Source organism: Nannospalax galili, unplaced genomic scaffold, assembly GCF_000622305.1.
Source record: "Nannospalax galili isolate Female #2095 unplaced genomic scaffold, S.galili_v1.0 scaffold24, whole genome shotgun sequence".
In the NCBI taxonomy this organism is placed as follows: domain Eukaryota; kingdom Metazoa; phylum Chordata; class Mammalia; order Rodentia; family Spalacidae; genus Nannospalax; species Nannospalax galili.
Window position 1 is genome coordinate 899,192 of NW_008352654.1, and position 13,743 is coordinate 912,934.

Consider the following 13,743-nt stretch of genomic DNA (forward strand, 5'->3'; position numbering starts at 1 on the left):
TTGCTGTGCAATAAATATTTTCCCTACATGCTCTCTCCTGGAAGCTCCTCAAAAGTGGAGTCTCGAGGAGCGTGGCCTGAGATCTAGCTGGAAATGCAGAATCTCTGCCCCAGTCCAGATTGGCTGAATTGAAATTTGTACCTACCAAGTTCCCCAGGTGATTTCTTTGTACATTCAAGTTTGAAAAGCATAACTCTAAGTTACATGTATTGTTTTCATCCTATCATTTTAGGAGTCTGTCCAGAAAGTTCGAGAGTCCTGGCATTTCACATCTGAGTCCTTGGTGGCAGCTGTCTCTCATCATTCTGGGTGCGAGGCAGGCCCTTTACCACTGGTGTGCCTCCTGCTGATCTTCAGGAACTTCAAGTTCCAAAGGCCCTGGGCTTCTTCAGGGAGCTCTGCCCAAGCACCTTGGGAGGCAGGTGATGGATCTACCCACTGCCTCTGTCTTGCTTTCTCCTCAGCCCCAGGCCTGCTCCCATCTGGCAGAACCCTGCATGGAAAGGGAGAGAAGCTCATTCACGCAAGAGCTGGGCAGGGACTCCACCTTCCCCAGGGGCCAACTCCCCAGTTCCAGTCTCACAGATGCCGACTGGTTTTGGGATGAGCACATCCAGGCCAAGAGAGCCAGAGTGGAGACCATTGTCCGAGGCATGTGTCTCTCTCCTAGTCCTCTGGCACCAGGCAGTACACGAGCCAGGGATAGCTCATGCTGCCCAGAAAAGGCCCGGGAACGTAAAAGGAAGCAGAGCCTTCCCGTGCAGCAAGGTTCCCTAAAAGCAGACCCGGCCTGGGATCAAGGGCCCAGGAAGGGGGGGCCCCCGGTGAAAGAACAGCTTCATTTGCTGAAGCAACAGTTAAGACACCTGCAAGCACATATCCTACAAGCCCCTGAGCCCAGCACCCCAATTCAGGGCCCAGGAGGGTCTGAGCAAAGGAAAGGTCCTCTGAGGGCAAAGCAGAGGAACAGCTTGCGATCTAGCCTCTGTACTATGGACAATGACCCCCAGCAGGGTCCCAACAAGGACCTCTGTGAGGCCATGAAGACCAGAATGGCTGAGGTTAAACACCAATCTGAGGAGCCCATGTTTTGTCCTTCAGGAGCACAGGTTTTGTTGGAGATTCTGAGGAAAGAACTGAGCCGGGCTGTGTCCCAGGCTGTGGACTCGGTATTACAACAGGTGCTATTGGACCCCCTAGGCCACCTGACCCAGCAGGACAGAAGCTTCCAGGGACTAGCTCCAGGGGGCAGAAGCCAGCCTTCGCCTTCAGGTAGAGGTGCCTATAAGGACACACTTGATCTTGCCACCCTGCCCAGGACGGTCCAGCCACAAGCTGGGTTTCCTTTGGGAAATTTATCACTGACTAGGCCTCTAGATTCTCCTATGTGTCCTATCTCTCCAAGAGAGGTCTCCAAACTGTATCAGAGTCCCCTATCAAACTACCCCTTGACAACTGTGCCTTCTCACATCCAGGAAAATAAAATTCTTAGGCAGCTCCTGGGTCATGGGCCTAAAGGCCATTGGAGTGTCAGTCCTCCCCAGGACTCATCTTCCCAGAGTCACAGCTCCCCAAAATCTACCCAGCAACATTGGGTTTTGAGCCAGCAACAGCTCCCCCTGCCTTTCACCCCTGCCCATGAGGAGAACAGGCCTCTCCTACCCTCTGTGAAGATGGAGCAGGACTCACTGCAGGCTGTGGCTGACTCACTTCCTTTCTCTTCCATCCACATATCCTTTACTGGTCTTTGATGAACATAGACTGCCCAGACAAACAGGAAAACCAAAAGTTGAGGAGGAAGTGGGAACAAGTATCTATACTGTACATGAGAGCCCATGTTTTGTCCTTTTCTTTCCCAGTCCGTTTTTATTTTTGTTTGCTGCTTTAAAAGACAGGATCTCATTCTGTAGCCCAGGCTTGCCTGGAACTCACTATGTAGTCAAGTTGGCCTTGATTCTTAGCAATTCTGCTATAGTCTCCAAGTGCTGGGATTATAGGCATGCGCTTACATGCCTGATTTCCCAGAGTTATTTAACGTCATTCCTGAATCTTTCTTGTGGCTCACAGCCTATTACTTTCATAGACTGTGAAGTAGAAACCATATTCTAGGATTTGGTATCATAGGTTTATTGACTTCTATGACCTATCAGATTTTGCCACAACTGACTTGTTACTTTGGGTCTGAAAGAGTTTTGTTTGCTTGCTTTTAAATTCAAATGGGCTTCCACAAAAAGAGGAATGCTCTATGGAAGAAAGAATTCTATGTATGATTTGGCTGCCAACTGCCCATCTTCTTAGGCAGAAAGGGTCAAAGGTATGGCTTCCCCAACCTCATGAGACTACACTCAAAATGTCTCCATGATCTAGATATCATGGCGAATACATAAGGAACCAAGAATTAGGAGGCAAAAAGAATAGTTTTCCTCAGAGAATAGAACTAAAAAAGCAGCTGGAAGGAGCCAGAAGCCTTCAGGGTGAGATAGCTTTCAAGTGCAACAGGGTGGGCTAGAGCCTGAGGGGGTGGGCCATTGAGAGAGATGAGATACCCTCCACCCCATGGGGAGGCCAGAAAGGTCCAAGCTGGCCTGCTTGGATCGTTATCATCTTTATAACCCTTAAGCAGAGCCCACTCTCTTTAAAGTGTTTCTGAGAATATCCAACAATATATTAATAATTATTAAATTAGAAGAAAATGCAGCTTGGGTAAGTACTGGGTTAGTTTCATTACTGTGGGATTTTTCAGAGCTTTATTGAAATCTGATGTGAAGCTTTAAGAGACTATAGGCAGCCCCAAACTCTTAGGGCCAAAGTCCTCTCAATATTTTGAATGTTGCTTTTTCAGTGAGCTGTAGGTGGGCAGCTTCGCATGAGTAGCGTGGAGCCCAGCCTCCACAGGTTAATGTGTGATTTCCATGTCCAGGTGTGAACAATCTTGTCCATTGCCTGGCAGTTGCAGGACAGTAAGTCATGGAACCAGAGCCTGCTTTTGTGTCCTAAGTGCTGTGAGTGCCCCCTGCTGGTCTATAGTGGTAAAACATCCCAAAGCTCAGGTTTCCCTGGAAGGCTTTAGTGAAACCCTCTGCGCTCGGTAGATGGCTCAGTGGGAAGAAGTACTTACTTTGCTCCTTTGTTTGCTTGCAAACAAAAAATGAGTTCGAATCTCCAGAACCCTTGTAAAAATCCAGGCATGGCTTCACCATGCCTGTACACCTGCCATTGTTAAAGGGAAGGAATCTGTCATAGGAAGAGGTATAGCTTGAAGTATAACTTCTCTCTATATATCTGACATAAGGTTGACCACCCACTCACTTTTTAACGCACATTTATTGAACATCTATTACTTGCTTGACAGTGGGATAGGCATGTGGAACATAAAGATACAGTCCGGTATTACCCTCAAGGAACTCACAGTCTAAATGCGGCGACAACACATGCAATAAAAATTCCAGGAAGGTCATAACAGAGGTTTGTGCAAGGAACCTTGTGAGCCGTGGTTAAGGAAGGCCTAATTCAGCAAGGGAAGGTTCAGTGGAGACGAGCTTGAGCTGGGGCTTAGCAGATAAGGGAAAGTTGCCAGGTGCCAGGTGGGGCACAGACGCAGGCCACGATTTATGTCTCAGTTGAGCGAGAGCATAATGGGACCTGGTATTCTGTCTGGCTAGAAGTCTGCTGTTTCACACCTGCCAAGGTCAGAATGGAGATCACCAAGATGACTCCTCTTATTTTATAGGAAATTGAGGTAGAATGGAAGGAAAGCTCTACCGGACGTTCCCAAGTGTTGCTTGAGATAGAGCTGCAATCTTCGCCTGCCTCACTCTGAAACAGTGCACCAAGTACAGAAAACTGTATTTGTTATTACAGAAGCCATTTGATACCTGACTTTTACACACTAAGATGTTTTAAAATTGAGCAACTTTATTATGTGGACAGCTTCCAGCTTGTATGATCAGTTTCCAGAGACAGCAAATTCTCCAATCTGGGGCAGGGGAGAGTAGGGGGTAGGAGACAACCACAAGAACAGAACAATCACCATTTGGAGAGTCTGGGGAAATTATGTGATAAACTGGTTCTTTATTATCAGATTTTTGCTTTGTCTTTTGTTTTTTTGAGGCACAGTCTTATATATCCTAAGGCTGGCTTGGCACTCATTACATAGCTGAGAACGACTTTGAATTTCTGATCTTCCTACTTCGACTTCCCAAGTACCTGTATTGTAGGTGTGTTGACCACCACGCCTGGTCTTAAACTGTTCTTAAAAAAAATAACCTCCTGATTTTGTCTTCATAACAAAATCAGCATAGACTGGCTCACTTGGTTCTTTCTCTTTGTTCCCTCCCATTTCAAAGTGTTTGCACCTCTTCATAGCATTCTCCTGAATTTCCTAGGTAGACTTAACATACTCAACCCTTATCACAATCTTTGTAGTTTTATCACTGTTTAGGAAAATGGGCTTCAACTGCCAACTGTAGCTACTCTGCTTCCAGAGAATTCTTGCCTTTACTTGTCCTGTGTCAGTTTTGTGGGGTTGGTGCTTGCAGTGTTTCTTGCAGAGTTGGGCGAGTTTTAGGAATGTTCAGTATGTTTGCAGGGGTCATCAGCACAGGAAGTAAACTGATGCTTTAAAAGTGGTACTTTTCCTTGACACCAAAACAAATCCAGGAAGGCCTAAACCCTGGTCACTTGAAGAAAGCCAAATTAATGTTTTTCTTCACACGGTATCCTAGCTCCAACCTCCTGAAAGCTTATTTCCCAGATGTTCAGGTAAAGTCACACATTGGGTACTAGCCTCTGCAAAACTCCCCAGTTGCAGTGTTTGGCTCAGTGTGAGGCAAGTGTGCACCTCAAGCTCCCCTCATGTTGTTGATGGAATCAGTGCAATTTGCAGTTCGGAGACTGCCCGAGTAGTCATGGGCAACGTTTCACCAGGAGAGGAGGGTATCAGAATGCTTAGGGTTTTGAGCAATAGATAATCCCAGAAAAAAAATGGGAAGGTTAGGCAGGGGAAGAACAAGTGGATCTTTAACTCTATGGTAGGGACCTTATGAAAAAAGAATGTATAAACATTACGAAAATACAGAAAACATAAGGAGCTAGGGATGTAGTGCCATAGTACAGCACTTACTTAGCATGCATGAAGCCCTGGATTTTATCCCCACCAAAAAATAAATAGGACACCATCAAACCTTCTGAGGGCCACTACCCTAAGTTGCAGGTTGATGGCTCTTAATATTTTGGACATATCTCAGTCAAGAGTTTTAAGCCTTCCTGTCATATGGAAGTATGATCCCTGAAGTAAATTCTAATTTAGATATCTATTCATTTTGCAATTCTAAGTTGCCAGGAAACTGCTCCCTAACCCTTTATCCCTTCTGGTTCTATGGCTGCCATGCTGGTGCCAAAGTGGCCTTGACCCAAAGTTATGTTTAGTCACCATGAAAAGATTCTCATGATCAAAACCCTTTAAGAATCTAGTATGTAAAAATGATTTTCTAGTGGACCTTAGAGTTTCGAGTCTAACTGCACAGGCTTGGCCAATACCTGTGGCCAACACTTCTTTTTGTGAAGCCACTCACATCAATCCCATGCTGAACTAGATGCTAACAGTCCTGATTCTGAACACCTCATGGCAAATGTCTGACTTGATGGACCCCTTCTTTGCACAGTTTAATCGCTGCATCACCTCCCAGATGATCAAGTGGTTCAGCAACTTTCGTGAATTTTATTACATCCAAATGGAGAAATATGCCCGGCAAGCAATTTCAGAAGGTGTCACAAATCCCAAAATGCTGGTGGTTCTCCGTGATTCAGAACTTTTTCGAGTTCTCAATATGCACTATAACAAGGGAAATGAATTCAAGGTAAGACAGTGTATTAGGTTCCATAAGGTCTGAGATGTGTTTTCTCTCTGTATGATTAGTTCTTTAAAAACCCTTCTATGTCTGTCCTTAATCATTGAGAATCACAGTGGCTTGAGGCCAATTTCTGTATCACCAGCAAGGATTATAGCCTCTAAATCTTCAGATAACAGGTAGATAAAGCAAATACAGTCCCGTTGAAACTTGAAGGAGGCCTGCCAGAGGTTTTGCTATTCTAGACTTATTACTCTGTAATTATGAAGTAAAAATCTTGACTTTTTTTTTTTGCCTCAGAGCCAAGTGGCTCACCACCAAATCCTGGGTTCAACTGTAACACCTAATCTTTGCCTAGGTTTTCTAAACAATTTCGGCTTTTATCAACACTTGGCTTTTCTATTCTCACCTGACGAGTTCTAGTTGTGAGCCAATCTGAAATTCTTTCTGGAAATAACAAAGCTGAAGAATCCCAACCCTTGGGATGTGCATGTTCATACTGATGCCTAAGTGGTAAAGTGTCAGGGAAGGGTGAGCTTAGGTCTCACCAGCAGACATGTACAGCCTAAGGAGACTAGTAGCCGTTAGGCTGCCATCTTCCTTTGGAGGTGCCAAGTGTGCCTGGTCCTAAGTGCATTGCCTTCTTCTTGCCTTTCTCACTGGACTGTGATCACAGGAGTTTACTAATACCTCCAAGAGTATAAGGACTGCTGGCTTCCATAGCCAGAACATGTTTGGAAACCTGAGCCCACCATGGGAAGGGAGGGCAAGAGCCAGGGTGGGATGGCAGCACTATCCTGTCCTTCCACAGGGACGGTCATTTGGCAGGCAATGGCACCAAGCCCCCGAACCAAGTTGCATCTGGAGGGCCTGTTGAACATCCCATCACCTATAGTGCCAGTCTGGGTGAGGGTTCTGGAACAGCCACCTCAAATGGCTCTGGAAACAGGAATTTAAGTCCTTGAGATCCAGCTCTACAGGGTGGCGGATAAAGTATGGTGGTCATAAGCTTGAGGGCCCTGTTTCTTATAGCAGGTCTAAGGAATTAAGAATGCTATAACTCATTTTCATTCATTTCCTACTTAGTTACTAAAATGTACCCATTGATGGAACCAGCAACTCCTACAAGAGTGTCTTTAATATACTTTCTCCCAAGACTGTACCCCTAGAATGGTCATTTTTAAGGTCTGTGTTTCACAAGGGAGCAGAGCAGTGCTAGACTGGAGAATCAAGGATGCTCTGAGCCCACAACAGGCAGCATCAGCCAGTGGGCTTTCCATGATCTCAGAACTTCCAGCCTCATGTCTTCCTTTTCTTGGGGGTCTCTTTGGGGATGCAGGTCCCAGACTGCTTCTTGGAAATTGCCAGCTTGACATTACAGGAGTTCTTCAGGGCTATGTCCGTAGGGAAAGACTCAGATCCTTCCTGGAAGAAACCCATTTACAAAATTATTTCAAAACTGGACAATGACATCCCAGAGATATTCAAATCTTCCAACTATTCCCTGGAGCTGTTTCGGAGTTAAGATCAAGCAAAATGAAGCCAAGTGTGATGGCACAGGCCTGTAATCCCAAAACTTGGGAGGTGGAGGCAGGAAGATCAAGAGTGCAAGGCCAACCTTGGCTACAAAAAACAAAAGATCAAACAAAATGAGTGACTGCTCCAGGATGGCCCAAAGTGTGTCTTAAATAGCAGTTTAGCTGTAGTCACATCAAAGGGCACAAGGACCTGCTCCCATAGGTACTAATGCCATTCTGAATACTTGTTTCCTTGTCCAGATCATCAGAGACTAACATTAACCATAGCATAACAACTACATGCATCAGTGTGTTGGCAGTATATTGGGAAAGAAAAACACATCTGGAATTAGAGGACTTGAAAATTAACTCCACCAGTACTAGGTGCTGTGACTGTGGAGACTTCCTGATATCTCTGCATCTTTAAAATGAGGTTCTAAGAATTAAAAGATAATATTTCATAAAGTACTCTGTAACATGTGACACAAATGTTAGGCTCCCAATTCCCCTAGCTATCAGATAGGGTTATCTTACCTGGAGTTTTCACAATAAGCTGTTTTGACTTATTTATCAAGTTCCATCTATTTGCTAAAAAATTTCACATACATTACCTTTAAGCTTTCACCCTGGTAGTCAACTGTTATCCTCACTTAAAAATAACCAGTCAAGGAAAAAAAAAAAAACAAAACAAAACCAGAGCCAGATGTGGTGGTGCGTGCCTTTAGTGCCAGCACTTGGGAGGCAGAGAGGCAGGCGGATCTCTGTGAGTTCAAGGCCAGCCTGGTCTACATAGTGAGTTCCAGGCCAGCTGGGGCTACAGGGAGACAGAAATTTTGAACCGTGGGTAACTCATTAGCCCTCATATCAGGGGGCATTGGATTGGTCAGGAGTGTGGAGGAACCAGCGACTATATAAGTTGGACTATGCACAGTCACCTACACTGTCACTCAGGACCTCAAACAGGAAACCATTTCAATAAGCATCCAGCAAAATGTCACTGCCATCTGACCACACTGGCACTCAGGAGTGCCTCATCATTTGAGACTTACACTGATAGTTTCAGCAAACCCAGCACAAACTTCCTGAAGGGCTTCAGCATTACTCTTTGTTCACTTTGGTCTGCTGGGAGTTTGTCAACTGACAATCCAAACAGTCACTAACTGCTGTATAGTTGATACTCCAGCTGTCTGTGTGAACTAGAAATGGAACTTCACAATGAGAAATTCAGAATCTTAGACTCTGGTCCACTGCTTAACTCAAGGTGGAAAAGGAGGCCCCAGCAAGAGGCTAGTACAGGCTACACAGACTCAAAGGCGATGAATGGTGTAACTGAGACAAATGCAGAAATGCAGATTTTCCCACTTCACAAAGGAATTACAGTCAATGACTGAACTTCCACAGATGAACTTATTGTGATACTTACACTTCCTACTGGTCCAACACAAATTGTGACTCACTCTGAGCATCTAAGCAAGCCATCTGAAAATCTGAGCAACTGTATCAGTGTCTTCTAGTCAGAATCAAGCTCATAATAAGCACTCCCAAAGGGGGGTAGTACATGGTTCACGCTTTGTAGACCTGAATAAGGGTTGTCTGTGACTGCATTGGCTTCCTTCCTTACCATCAACATACAACAAGTTCCTTATTTAGGCACTCAACTTTCATGGCTTTATGAGAGGTGGTGCTAGAAGGAACATAGGGGGAAAAAATCCCCAAACTATTGCTAGACATGTCAGAATACAAAGATACAAATGACTTCTTTTGAAATTTCTATTCAAATAACTGAAAGAAACAAAACATAGCTAACCCAAACTAATCTTTATAGATTACTTAAGGCTTTTTGGTGCAATGTACTGAATCTACAGCTTCCTTCCCTCTAGCTAAGCATGTGCTCCATCACAAAACTCCACCCCTAGCTAAGGGTTATTTTTAAATGTCCTCACTACACTTAATTATATAAAATCATTGTTCTATTTTATTCCTGCTCTCACAAAGTTCTCTTTGTCAAAATAAAGGAATCTGTCAAACCTGAGATGTAAACATTAGCAAGTACCGAGCAGCCTGGGCCAGGGCAGCAGTTGTTTAGAGATAGAACCACTCTCCAGAATAATACACTGCTATTGAGGATATTCACAGGAAACAGCTCCAAGTTTATATGACTGTCCAATATGGAGCAGTCCTCTTCTCTGTCCCAAGCCTGAAATGCATTAGTATATATTTTAAAGAGCTGAGTTATCTCCAGGGCAGTAAGTGAACTTTGTCTTGAGGACTAGTTGGCTGAAGCGTACACACTCAAATTGAAAACATTTGTGTAGCAGCCTTTCCAGGAAGTGCTCTCTAACCACCAAGCTAGACACAGAAGAATGCATAAATATGTACAATGTGCCAGCGGAACTCTATTCTTAATATAGTTTTGTTTCTATCAAGCATGTCTTTTTCACTGTTGAGAACATATGAATGTGAGCTGAGCTGGTCATTATGTTCTTTCAGCAGTCATAACACAGCCAAAGGTCTGATCATTCTTTCCATTTAGGTGTAAGTGGGTGCTGTTCTCTCTCCAATTAGGCACCTTCAGTCTGTCAAGTACTGCATAATGCTCTAATCCTTCAATGGCAGACAACAGGCTAGACTGTAGGGTGTGATGAATGCTCATTTGTCAGTAAAGAGCAGTCAGATAACTGGCATTCCATGTGAGAAAGGTAAGTAAGAAGAACCCTTTTATTTTGGAAGCAGAGTCTTATGTAGCCCTGGCTGGCCTAGAACACACTATGTAGAGCAAGCTGTCCTCAAACTTGCAGGGTTCCCCCTGCCTCTGCCTTCAGGGTGCTAGGATTCTAGGCATGCACCACCCCTCCCAGCATAGGAACCTTTATTTCAAACAGTTTCTTATAGAATGTACAACTGCAAACCAGACTCAGGCCAAAAGTACCTTCTGGGCATATAAGGAACCAAATTTATTTTTCATCAAAGAAAGGGAAAAACATAAATGGCAAACGGAGGTAACGTAACATTCTTTAATAAAGGCCTACACCGCAACTCCATGATGGAGGTCCATTTTAAAAATACTGTTTCTGGGCTGTGTATTGTAGGTCAGTTGACAGAATGCTTGCCTAGCATGCATGAAGCCCTACGTTTGATCCCCAGCACTGCATAAACCGATATTGTGGCACATACCTGGAAACCCCAGCACTGGGGGAGCAGAGGCAGAAGGATAAAAAGAAGTACAAGGCCATCTTTGGCTACATAACAAAGTGGGGATTAGCCTGGGCAAGTTCCAGGCCAGCCTGGGCTATATAGGTCGTCTCCATTGTTTCTTTACAAATACTTCATTTTCAATGACAAAATATACAATGTTCAGAAAAGTAATTCAAAATAGCTATTTCATAACCTAATCTTATACATTCTTTGAAAATATTTCTTTTTTTTTTTTTTTTTTTTTTTTTTTTTTTTCTTTCTGTTTATTCTAGGCTAGCCTCAAGCTCACTTTGCAGCCCATGCTGGCCTGGACTGACATCACTTTCCTGCTTCAGCCTCCCAAGTCCTGGGACTGTAAGTGTGAGCCACCATGTCTGGCACAAACACATTTTGATTTCAAACACAGAAAATATTTCTTTAAAAACTCCAGGGCTGGAGAGATGGTTCAGCAGTTAAGAGCACTGGCTATTCTTGCAGAGGACCTGGGTCTGATTCCTAGGACCCACATGGTGGCTAACAACCATCTATAACTCCAGTTCCAGGGGATCCAATGCCCTCTTCTGATCTCTGCAGGCATTGTATGACATGGGTGCACTTACATACATGCAGGTAATATACTCATATACATAAAATAAAAATAATGAAATTTTAAAAAGGAAAATATTTCTTTAAAAAAATCCTTATAAAATTCCAATTTTGATAGTTTCCTGGATAAAGTCTTAGTCTGAATTTTCATAATCATCGATTCTAGCCCTTTGCTTTTGGAGTTTGGTCTTTTGCTCTATAAAGCAGATCAAAGTTTAATGACATAAGCATTCAAAAGAAAAATTTTAATCTTTTGATTTTTTTAATACAAACTGCTAAACAGTTGCAGAGATTTTACATAATGCAATGCCATTTTTTCTCAGTACTGAGAAAATAAATACAGCCAGTGATGGGTCAGAGCCAAAGCACACCTATATTTTGGTATTTTTTTTGAGACAGGGTCTCACTATGCATCCCTGGCTGGCCTGTACCTTGCTATGTAGATCAGGCTGGCCTGAAACTCAAGAGATCCACCTGCCTCTGCCTCCTTAGTACTGGAATTAAAGGCATGCACCACCATGCCCAGCTAAATAAGACTTAAAAATATTATTTTTATTTCATATGTATGAGTGTACTGCCTGCATGTATGTAAGGGCACCCATGCTGTGCAATGACTACAGAGGTCAGAAGAGGGTATCGGATCCCCTGGAACTGGAGTTACAGTTGTTAGTAGCCACGTGGGTGCTGGGAACTGAACCCAGGTCCTCTGCAAGAGCAGCCAGTGCTCTTAACAGCTGAGCCATCTCTCCAGTGTCTAAAGAACACTTTTTAAGTAAGTTAAAGCTCTACCAAGCTGATTGAATTATGTGTAATTTATAAGTGCTCTATGGTTCTATTTATCCCTCCCTCCATTTTTTTGACAGGGCACTGGGGCTGAATCCAGGGCATCAGATATGCTAAGCACACACTCTACCATACTCAACAACCCCTACAAATTCTCTGCAATTCTTAACTGCATTCAGGAGGAAAGATAAGCTTTACAACACTGCAAATATAATAAAAAATACAAAAATATTCTTGATCATATATACTGTAAGGCACAGGCCTTTGACTGTAAAGAATGAGCTCTCACGACCTCTATTAGTAATGCACACTACATCTGGTTAGTTTCTTTTTCTGTTGCTGAAAATAGCAATGTAAGGGAGAAAGGATTTATTCTGGCTCACAGGTCAAGGGTACAGTCTATCATGGCAGCAAGAGCTTGAAGCAGCAGGTCATATCCCATTCACATTCAGGAAGCAGAGTGATGAATGCTGGCTCTCAGCTCACTCACTCCATTTAACCAGTCCAGGGTCCCTGTCTGGAGATTGGTCCTGCCCAGGGATTGGTCTAATTCACAATTAAGTTGAATCTTCATAGACATATACAGAGGCTAACTTTCATCTAGATAATCTCTCACAGGTGTGCACAAAGAACTGTCTCCTAGGTGACTATGGATCCATTCAAGTTGACCACCAAGATTAACCATCATAATCCCTGAGGTGGATGGCAGTACCTGCACTTATATACTTGTTAAGTATTCACCTGCAGAAGATGATTCATGGAAAGTATTTTCCAGGGTTAGATAATTCCTACAGATCAGGAAAAAGCATTATACACACCTGAACAGTATAAACAACTCCTTAGAAGTTTAATGTTGAGTCATAAAAAACAAAATAAAAACCAAACTCCAAACACAAGTAGATGCTGGCCTCCAGAGGGAGTGTCTGAAGAAGGTGAAAGGTAGACATAAGGAAAACAGTAGGGACACATCCCTCAATGCCTCACAGGCTTTACATGGCCAGCCACTTGCAGTCTGGTTTCTCTCACATCAAATGTTTCTGAGATCCCCCATCTCACTTCTTTATGCTCCAAAACTTGTTTTGCCATTTTCAAATGCTCCAATTACCCTCAAATTCTAGTTCTTCTCTTGGAAAAATCCTTTTCTCCTTCTGTTTACTGGTTCCTGTGGTTCAGACTGTCCCATGATTACCACCTCTGGCCCTGGAAATTCAGCTCTGGGCAAGAATGTGGTCTCTCCTTTTGCTATCTGTCTCCTCAGGGGGTTTGACCTATGCTGCTACCCCCTCCCCCCACACTCCTTTTCACTTTCTCACTCATTCAGTAGTTTTCCAAGGAGTGCTGTGTCCAAGCACCTACCAGATACAGGCCTGTGTGATGATACTGTAAAATTTAGCTTTAAACTGATGTCACTCCATTTCGAGGGTAAGAAACAGCTCATGTGCTATAAACTTTGCACGCATGTCTTTATGTACTCTTTGCACGCATGTCTTTATGTACCCTGTTGATGTGCTCATGATAGAATTGCTTTTTGCTGCTAGTCTGTTGCTAAGACTTTCCCTGCTTTTCTCTTTTTGTTTGAGACAGGTCTCACTATGTTGTTGCCCTGGAGCTATGTAGACCAGGCTGGCTTCAAACTCACAGAGATCTACCTCTCCAGAGTGCTGGAATTAAAGGTGTACACCACTACACACGGCCCCAGCATGTCTTTTATAGGACAGTGTAATCCACAGCTTTTAATTACATGCTTAGTGATTAATGTATTTCTGAGATTATGCAACTATCTTTACTATGTCCACTGAATAGACTGTTTTTAA

General features: G+C 43.6%; 1 protein-coding gene across 1 annotated transcript; it reads left to right on the forward strand.

The window, feature by feature from the left end:
• Positions 1–425: 425 nt before the first annotated feature.
• Positions 426–8,028, forward strand: Prox2 (prospero homeobox 2). Its single transcript, XM_008849732.3, has 4 exons — positions 426–1,730; positions 4,654–4,761; positions 5,664–5,858; positions 7,189–8,028. The coding sequence occupies exons 1-4, from the start codon at positions 426–428 to the stop codon at positions 7,372–7,374; spliced, it is 1,794 nt and encodes a 597-aa protein (XP_008847954.1). The 3' UTR covers positions 7,375–8,028.
• The last annotated feature ends 5,715 nt before the right edge of the window (positions 8,029–13,743 follow it).